This window comes from Lactuca serriola, chromosome 7 (genome assembly GCF_051521515.1).
Source record: "Lactuca serriola cultivar US96UC23 chromosome 7, Lser_US96UC23_V15, whole genome shotgun sequence".
In the NCBI taxonomy this organism is placed as follows: domain Eukaryota; kingdom Viridiplantae; phylum Streptophyta; class Magnoliopsida; order Asterales; family Asteraceae; genus Lactuca; species Lactuca serriola.
This window is the reverse complement of record NC_136414.1, coordinates 72,527,076-72,537,365: the sequence shown is the minus strand read 5'-3', so window position 1 is coordinate 72,537,365 and position 10,290 is coordinate 72,527,076. Positions and strand designations below refer to the sequence as shown.

Sequence of the window (10,290 nt, the reverse complement as noted above, 5' to 3'; positions counted from 1 at the left end):
AATTTATGTTTGTGTTTTAACCCAATATGGCTTTTCAAGAGACATCTGATTAACAAATTCAACTGCATATCTATTGCCATCATTTCCATTAAAATAAATAACCCCCCTTTAGTTAATTTGTTCCATCAAAGCAAATGGCATTAGGTCTTTGGTATAAAAAGAGCCTTTTGTTCGAAATATATAGAACACACATTTGTACATTTCAAGTTTCGACAACTCAAAAGAAAAATATTATGTACACGAATCCACAATTAAAAAACTTAATGAATAGATAGAACACTTAAAAACCTTTAAATCACCCAAACAAACCAACAAAAGAATTCATCTTTCTCTCCCATTCTCATAACCCACAAATCTAAGAAACTTTCTCTACAAAAAACCTCCTTCTAAACCACAAAACCACTCAAAACCCTAAAAATTAACCACCATAAAACGTTTAACCAAAATCTAACTCATTTCTTTCCATAAAACCCTCTATTTATACACCCCATACACTTAAAGCCACAGGATCTTGCCAAGATATCTTCCTCTTCACAGGCTTAACCCTCAAACCCGAACCCAGGCCCATAGCCGGACCTGGACCCAAATCCAAACCAGAACCACCCGGAACATTCCTAAAGATTGATAGCCGCACATTTGTGTGATGATGATCAAACGGTTGACATTGATCTTGTAATTCCTCTTCTTCTCTCTATATTCAAAAAATAGTATATAATTAGAACAAGTGAAACAGCTAATAAACAATAATAATGTTTGTAATGAAAAATTGTATTAACTTACAGAAATCTGGTTCAAGTCGATTATGGGCTTTTTTTGACCCGTGGGTTCTGGATATCCAAAAAGGTTGTTTTGCGGGTTTGAATCAAGAAATGGGTTAATCTTTGGCCCGTTGATCCTGACCCGTTGGTTTGAAATTGCTCTTTGAACAGATTGTTCTTTTACATGTAAAGAATTTCCAAGATTCAGGTCGAATTCAGGAGCTTTTTTCTTGATGTTGTGTAAAGGTGACTGCTTTTCATGATTAACCTTCTCTTTTTTGCTTTTTTTGACTCGGGTTGAGTGCGATTTTGAAAATAATTGTTCTTTTGGAGTCGATGATGACTTGTTATTTGTTAGAAATTTGTATCTTTGCCTCAAGAACCTGTATTTGTAGATATAGAAAGTTGAGATCATGAACAAATGAAAAAGTATTTAAAAGTAAAAAAACAGGTTAATAAAACAAAATTAGTAAGCTTATTATACCTAACTTCGGCTTGTAAGGTTAGTTTCTTTTGTTTCAAAGCCATTAAATTGCTTCTTTGAGCTTCTGTTTCCTGTTAAATAACATAAAATATGTCAAAATATTAAAGAAAGAACAGCGAACACATATACTTGACTATAACCAAATGAGAAACTAATGGTGAAATTTTCAAAAAGAAAAGATTTCGATTTATCAAAATTTGATGAACAGATAACTCCTCTCTTTCTTTCACAGAATCAATCAAGAACAAAAGTAAGAAAATAGATCATCGATTGAACAAAACCCACAACATAAACGTTAAATTCATCAAGAAATCATTGGCATACAGATCAAACATATTATAGATCGTGGGAAACAATAAGCATGAATCGAAATTTCAAAAAAGATTTTTAAAAAAAATCGAAGGATATTAAGAACCCTAAACTATATCAACGCATAAGATCAAAATAACAAGAACCCTAAATAAGATCATCGACACAAATCCGACCCAGAACCCAAAAAACAAGAGATCATTAGATCAAATACAAAAGATAAATAAAGATTATCACCTGTTGTAACTCTATAAAATCTTGAAGAAGGGTTTGATGCTTAATTCTTGCCCTAGCATCCTCATACGACGCATGAGAAGACGAATCAAAAGTAACCCTTTTCATCTTCTTACTCATCAGATCTCAAGTTTCGTGAAGAAGAAATAAAAAGACGAGACTCTCGAGAGAGAGAAGGGTGTGGGGAAGATGAAGAAAGACTTAAATAAAGAAAGACGAAAGGGTGTGATGGGTGATGAGAAGTTTCTTGCTTTCCCTGTTTTCTCTGTTGTTGTTTGTGATGAATATGAATATGGATATCTGACCAAATAGAAAGCCCCAAAAAGACCACATTTTGGGGGTTGCAGAAGGGTATATCTGTAAAAATCATAATTAAATCGGTGGGTTTGGTTGGAATTTGAAGACATCTCATCTATCTATCTCTCTTTTCTTCTTTTTCTCTGTATCTTTCAAGATTTTTGTTTTTTGTATTTCTTGTTCGACATAAATCTTGGTCCAAGTTGGGCCATTGATGAGGGGTGCGTGTTGACTCTTCGGCTCCATGTTTTGTTGATGATGGGTTCGTGGGTGGACAGCAAGATAAATAAAGGAAAAGATTTGTAGAGAGAGAAAGAGGATCAGGATGAAAGAGGAAGTGTGTAAGTATGTGTTTTGCAGTTGGTGATCGTACCTTGTTTTTAGGCCTGAGTTTCCTTGCTGGCTGGTTTTAATTTAGATTGTGATTGTGATTGTGATGGTGAATCGTGATCCAGTGCGCGAAATTACGTTTTTACCCTTCTTGTAGCTTTTCTTGGTGAAGGCCGGCTGTTTTCCCGGAACTCCGTATCTAAAGTTGAGACTTGACATCATGAGAGTAGAGTTTCTTTTAACAAAATTACGAAATGTATCGGATTTTCTTTTTATAATTTTTTTTATAAAGATGGTTTCTAAATTTGAAAAACCTTACAAGAAAAGTCATTATGGCTAACTAGTTCGTTATGTTGTTAAGTTTCGTTAAATGTAAACCCTTGCTATTGAAATGACAAATTTAACCCTTAGACTCTCTTGTGACCAAACATTTCCCCTTCATCCCTGTGAAATCAATAACACGTCCTCTTTCTTCATCAATTCATCGCCTCCTCGTTCGAATTTTACTCACTTTGTTACCCATCGGAAAACCCTAACCCCCTTCATAAACCCCATTGTCGTCATCAAGGTCGGAAACCTTATCATAAATAACAATGAAGTTTGAAAGAGACAATAGGGTGGAGATTTTAGGGAAAATGTCGATTTCAAAGAATCTTACTCTATGGCAAACATCATGCCCACTATATCGGATACAAAGTACATTATTTGGTATCGACCCTTATCACGGACGATGGTTTTGCGCCCATTATAGAGATTATCTCTTTCGACTACATACGACTAGTTTCTCTTTAGCTTGTGGTAAGTAATTTTTTAAAGTTTGACATTGTTGAAATATGTTATAAACGTGTGTTTTGGCACTTGCACAAGGAATGAATTATGTAATTTACCTTAATGTAAATGTAATTAGGCATCAAATGTTTCTTAGTCATTGATGTGTTTCGTTTGTTATTATGTGCTTCATATGTTCTAATATAAGTGTTTGCTAGTTATTGATAGTTGCTATAAATAACATGATGACTGGTTTAAAAATGTTGTTTTTTGGGAATTAAATTGAAAATGGTATTGGTGGTAGCAGAGGATGATAATGATGAAAAACATTAGTGGTGGTGGTTATAGGTGGTGTCATACGGTGGGGATGGTGTCTAAATATGGTTTTATATTTTTAAGAAAGATTTTATAAATGGTTATTATGACATGAAAGTTATATTAGGTCATGTACAATAAGTTAACCCTTACTTTTAACAGTTTTAGATATAAGGCCTAAGGTTGTACCTATCTTTCATCTTTCATTTTTCATGTGTTGCCTCAACGTCACCTCATCTTCCCATGGCTCTCCTTTCACTCTTCAAAACCCAGGAAATTGTCACCTTTTTGGGTTATTAATACATATGTACATACAATAGTAACGTAACAGAATAAACAAATTAATTCCTATGTGTGCATGCACCCTACGATCTAGAATTTACTAATTATAGCAACCCACTTTAATTTAGCTAAAGAAGGATAAACATATTTACCTCCTAATCTTTTAATTGAGACCTTATGATTACCAACTATTGCAAAGGATGAAGGATCCAACGGAGAATCCCTCTAATGTAGTTAGACTCAAGACTCCAATAAGCAAAATAACGAAACCCTTAAAAAGGAAATTTCAAAAATTCCATAACCTTGGAGATAGGTTATAATTTTTGAATAGGAGAATATGCATATATATATATATATATATATATATATATATATATATATATATATATATAAAGAGAGAGAGAGAGAGAGAGAGAGAAAGGACGAGAGAGGAAAGAACAACAACAACAACAATAACAACAAAATTTTGAGGAAAAACTAGGTCTAGGGTTTGATCCCAATTGTCCGACAATACCTCCTCAGGACCAAAGTGAATATCTATTCGGATCATGCAGCTATAAAGCACTTACTAATCAAGAAATATTCAAAGTCGAGGTTAATATGTTGGATGCTGCTTCTACAAGAGTTCAATATAGAAATCAAGGATAAAAGTGGAAAAGAGAATTTGGTCGCGAATCATCTAAGTCGAATCGTACCACCCAAAGACACCATACCAATCTGTGACACATTTCCGAACGAGCATTTGTTCGTTACCAATAAAGCTTCATGGTATGCGGACATTGTCAATTACTTGGCCACGAATCAATTCCCTCTGGAATCCACACGTTGGCAAAAGGACAAAATCAAGAAGGAATCAAAGAGGTATTGATAGGTGTATATATAGCCCTTTATTTAATATTAATTCTTATCATTTATTAGCTATTTATTTGCATATTATGGACAAAAGATACTTAAAAGTGTGTGAATTGTGTTTTCAGTCCAAAAAGAATGCTTGGGAGTAAAAAGAAACAGGAGTACTCATTGGGAAGCTTTGGAATGATCAAAAGAAGAAAAGGCCACAAAATGGAAGAGACTCGGCGAGTCATGTCGTCGACTCGACGAGTCGATATGAAGATTCGAGAAGATAAGGACTCCTTAACTTACCGTGCATTGAAATTAAGGATAGACTCGACGAGTCGGTCATGGACTTGGCGAGTCGGGTCGAATCTATAAAAACGACTTTTCAGAACGACGGAAGGAATTCTGGAGAACCCTTGGAGAGAAAAGCTGCGAATAGAACTCAGAGAAGACCTAGAGAACGAAGATCCAACCCTAAATCCAATTCCGAAGGAGATTAGAGGCAATTTCCATTACTTTCAATTCAATCTATTGTTTCCATCATGTATAGACATATAGATTTCGTTTTTGTGATTTCAATTGCCTCAATCATGAGCTAAAACCTTTTAACTTCTGTTTGGGGAGACAATATTGATATTATGGTTTGATTTATGGTAGGATTAGTTTTATATTGTTGATTCTGTTAATCTAAGCTTGTTAAAGAACCTTATGTGTGAATGATAACTATTTTTCTGTTAATATGAAGAGAATTAAACTGTATGAACATCTCTTAATTGTTACCTCATATAATTTATGTGACCACTTTATTATATGACTAGGATTAGCGAATGTGAAACTAGAATTAATAGGAAAATAGGTAAATTCCTGTGTGAGCTTGTGTGATGACCATCAACAAGAGGTTAACTAAAGGGCCAATTTAGTTGACCATTATACGTCTTAATTAACCCGAATAAATAACCTAGGAAATTAAAGTAAATTAGACAACTAGCCACTGTTTGAGTTAGTTTTAGATAATTTTAGTAATTAGTTTAAATTACCGTTGCCTGAGTTCGATACCCTGCTTACTAAAACTATACGATCAATAGACAGGTTCACTGCCTTTTGTGTGATTAATTTACATTTTATAAGTAGGATTAAAACTAGTTCGTTTAACACACATCAAGTTTTTGGCGTCGTTGTCGAGGAACGGTTCCAACTTTAAATTGATTACTATTGTTATCGATCCTTTGTGTGAGATTTTTCTTGCACAAAGTTACTACTTTTATTAAATTTAGCATTAGGATTAAATTTTAGTTAGTAGTTTTTAGCAAATTTCGTTTAAATTTTTTTTTGTTTTTGGACTCGACTCGCCGAGTCCCTTCGAACAGACTCGACGAGTCCATAGCTAAACAAAAAAATTTCGTTTTTAATTTTCTTTTGTTCTTTTTTACGTGTTTTTTTCCTTTTTACAGAACGTTTATGACGAGGGGATGAGGAACACCACTGATCTCACCTTTTGACGATCCGGAAGCAACACTTAGAAGAAACAAAGGCATAACAATTGGGGATCCCGAAAAACTGAAAAACTCACCACTAAGGAATTTGAAATCCGTTTTCAGCAAGAAGAAAGGCAAGAAAGTCGGATAATCCAACGTCTCTTTAGCAAGCGAAGACCCGATTAAGGAGGACACCGAGTACGAAACCGAAGAAGAAGAAGAACCTACATACGGGCACGACTCTGATTCCGGCGACGATTTAGCTATTACCATGGCTAACATCGATGAAGTTCCCATGGGGGAATGGAAGAAGAGGATACGCGATGACACTGTCCCGGCACTTGTGCAACCCGCAATTCCTGCAACTGCTACTTTTGAGCTTAAGGGTCACATCCTTGCTCAACTTAAGGAGATCCCCTTCACCGGCAAAGACCACGAAGATGCTTACAAACACTTGGATGAATTTAATGATGTAGCGGATTATTTCAATGTTCCAAACGTGCCTCGGGAAACTCAGCTACTTCGCATGCTTCCGGTTACATTAAAGGGTGCTGCAAAGGATTGGCTCAAGTCACTGCCCCCGAATCCATCACTACATGGGTCCAGATGAAAGAAGAGTTCATTGATCAATTCTGCCCACCCTCCAAGATATCTAAGCTAAAGAAAGCCATAGCCAACTTTGAACAAGAAGCTGGAGTGTCACTTTATGAAGCTTGGGAGAGGTACAAGAGCCTACTAAGGAATTGCCCACCTTATGACCTTAATAGTCAACAAGAAGTGTCCATCTTTTATGATGGAGTAAATGTTACAACAAGGTAATTACTTGACTCGCAAGGTCCACTAACGAAGAAGGCACATCCGGTTATAAAGCAACTAATTGAAGAATTCTCTAAGCACTCTAGAGAATACCATAATCCAAGAAATGATGTGAAAAGGGGGGCTGTCTATGCAGCTTCAGAAGATTTGTCAGCGGCCATGGCTATGTTGAAAACCATGGATAGGAGGATGGACAAAATGGATCAAACGATACATGCTATTAGGGTGGGTTGTGAGAACTGCAATGAGCCTCATCTTACTAGAGATTGTGACTTGGATGAAAATGGCAATAAGAAGGTGCAAGTGTGTTACTCAAGTGGTGACCGATATGATGAAGATTGGCGAAAACCAAAGAAAGAGTGGCTCCCATATGATGAGTACAAGAAGGCTAAGGAGGAGAAGTGCAAACAAAAAGGAAGAGGTTTTTACCAAAAGGAGGAACTGGCACAAGAAAGAAAACCAAGTTTGGAGGAGATGCTTACCAAGCTTGTAGCTGCTTTAGAAAAGAGACATAATGATCATGATGCTGCAATCCAAGAAACAAGAACAATGCTTAGAAACCAACAAGCATCCATCCACAACATTGAGACACAGCTGGGGCAACTTGCTCAGAAAATCAATCAAAGAAGACTGGGTGAACTTCCAAGTAAAACCGAGAATAATCCGAGAATGGAGAACGTGAACGTAATAAAAACTAGTTTTGGGGAAATTTTCACTCCTCTGACCCCTGCACAAAAGGTCTCAACTAAGGAGCATGCAGAAAAGACAGAAGATTCGAGTTCAGCAAAACCCGTCACAACTCGCCGAGTCCCTCTAATGGACTCGACGAGTCCAAGGTCTGATGACAAAACTGCTGTTTCTTTAATGCCTTATAGGCCGCCTCTGCCATATCCAATTCGATCCGTACCTGATGAGAAGGCTAAAGAATACAAAAATTTCATGGAACATGTTAAAGCCCTTCAAGTCAACATTCCATTTGTTGAAACAATTCTTCAAACGCCTAAATATGTAAACTTGCTTAAAGGTCTCTTTTCCGCTAGAAAAGATATGGTTGAAGTCGCTAAGATAGTGTTAAATGAGCTACCAGGAAAGAAAGGCGACCCGGGAAGCATCTCGATTCCTTGCCAATTTGGAAACAAAATTGCTCCTCAAAAAGAAGCGCTTGGCGGGAGGCAACCCGTTATGAGAGTTTGCTTTCTTTTTCCTTTATCATTTCCGTTTTAGTTTTTGTTTGATTTTCTTAGGATTTTTCTGTTTTCATCTTCTAAATCATCAAAAATTATTGCTTGAGGGTAAGCATGGTCTAAGTGTGGGGTGGATTGATTATTTTTGTGAAAAGAATGACAAAATCATATGATTTTTTTTAGATTGCAAGTGACTCGGCGAGTTAGGATACTGACTCGACGAGTCTATTCAAAGTCCGGATAGCTTTCATTCGCGACCAGAATCAACGAGTCTGACCCCGACTCGACGAGTCGACTATATTTACTGAAAAAAAAACATTTTTTTTACATCCGGTTAAACTAGGGTTTTAACCCTAATTTGAAACATGGTATCAGCAGACACACTCGCCGTGCGCCTCTTTCTCTCTCAAGCATTCATCAAAAAAAATTCAATTTTCTTCCAATTTTTCGAAATCCATCAAGTAAGGTACTTAATTTCTTCTTTATTTCTGTTAAAGTCATGATTTTTAGATGTTTGAAAGTATCAATTTGATAGAACACCCGTTTTTGAAATTTTAGAGATTTTAGGGTTTTGATTTTGACTTAATTATGGTGTTTTGGATGGATGTTCTTGCACTAATATGCCTTATACACATTCCTGGACAAGCCCTTGGACTAATTTTGAGTTTTTATGGTTGAAATTTCACAAGACCCGCCGACTGACTCATGCAGTTCATCAGACTCGCCGAGTCTGTTCATGAACTCGACGAGTCCAGTCGTGAAACCCATATTTATTTTGTTTCTGTGTTTTTTTTATTATTTGTTGTTTGTTTTGCAGGAACCATGTTTTCATGGGGTCAGAGCTCACAAGGAAGGCAAGAAGATTTCCCTTGGTTGAACTTTCCATGAATCGAGTCCCAATCCACGATGACCAGGTGGAAGAAGAAACTTGCAGATATCCAGAAAAAGGAGATTTGGTTGAACTGGGAATGGCTACAGAACATCCGATACGAAGAGGAGTTGGCACCATACCTTGTTAAGGAATTTACTCATGATGGGGTGTCAATCACGTGCGATGGTTGGAGTCGTTTGTTTCGTATCCGGGAGCCGGTCTATCGAGAATTGTGCTTGGAATTTTTCTCCACAATACATTTTCGGGGTGGGGATGATTATTATAGCCCTGAGAACATCACTTTTTGCCTTGGGGGTGAGGTTCGCAAATGTTCTATGGTTGAATTAGCTTGGAGGTTGGGAGTTTGTGACCAAAACTTGACTCACACGGCTGCATTTGGTATTTTTTTGGAGCATTGCCATAAGGTATTCCCGGATGGTGTCACAAGCATGCGTTAGTGGAACACCATTGCCAACAAACTTTACATTCCCAAATCCGCTCAAGAGGGAAGCATACGATTACCTACTCACTGCCTTATTCACCGCCTTATTTCCAACACTATCAATCAACGAAAGGATGATGACAAGGTTTCTAACCTTGATGTCTTTTATCTTTGGAGCATCATTACACCCAACACTTTTTGCAACATACCATGGTGCTTGGCTTCATACTTGGCTGAAGGGGCGGTCAAGCACCGAAAAACCTCAAAATTTAATGGGGGTATGTTCGTGACGCTTTTAGCCCACTCTTAAGGGTTGATGACTCATGGTGCTTGGAATTTCATGACGATGATTCCGACCCCTCCTTTTAATCATATTCTTTTTCGGAGGGCTAGAATTATCGAGGATTATGGAGGGGGACATTATGCTATTCCCAATGACGATCCCGTGATTGGGCCTGAGGCACCGGGACGGAGGGTTCGATCAAGACGTGAGCGGGAAGCTAGGCAGTTATAGCGGTCCAAAATCAAATATCGGTCAAGGGTCGATATTTGGGATATAAGTTATCGTGATGGGATATCGATGAGATATCAGTATTTTTATATCATGCATAATATATATATATATATATATATATATATATATATACACATACATACATACATACATATACATACATACATAAAATTAATATAAAAAGTCAAAATTCAAAACTGTCAATGTTTGATTCATAATCTTACGTAAGCCATGGACTCTTCCTCCAAGTCCAAATTAACCAAGACATCCAATTATTTTATATAGATCATCCACATCTTTAATATCATCATTGTCATTTAATAATTATGTACTTAACACATCAACATGATTAAACCTATTGAAACTGGTAAGTT

At 36.7% G+C, this 10,290-nt stretch overlaps 1 protein-coding gene across 1 annotated transcript; it reads right to left on the bottom strand.

Annotated features, from left to right (window-relative positions):
* Positions 1-251: 251 nt before the first annotated feature.
* On the bottom strand, positions 252-2,476 carry LOC145062838 (uncharacterized). The gene is made up of 4 exons (XM_079010428.1): positions 1,789-2,476; positions 1,243-1,313; positions 781-1,141; positions 252-691 (listed from the first exon to the last, which is right to left on the bottom strand). The coding sequence occupies exons 1-4, from the start codon at positions 1,903-1,905 to the stop codon at positions 479-481; spliced, it is 762 nt and encodes a 253-aa protein (XP_078866554.1). The 5' UTR covers positions 1,906-2,476; the 3' UTR covers positions 252-478.
* Positions 2,477-10,290: the final 7,814 nt, after the last annotated feature.

Excerpts from the sequence above, each read along its gene's own strand:
- LOC145062838 (XM_079010428.1), bottom strand. The coding sequence starts at position 1,905 with ATGAGTAAGAAGATGAAAAGGGTTACTTTTGATTCGTCTTCTCATGCG. Across the intron at positions 1,314-1,788 it reads ATTTTATAGAGTTACAACAG|GAAACAGAAGCTCAAAGAAG; the intron begins GTGATAATCTTT and ends GTTATTTAACAG. Across the intron at positions 1,142-1,242 it reads ACCTTACAAGCCGAAGTTAG|GTTCTTGAGGCAAAGATACA; the intron begins GTATAATAAGCT and ends CTACAAATACAG.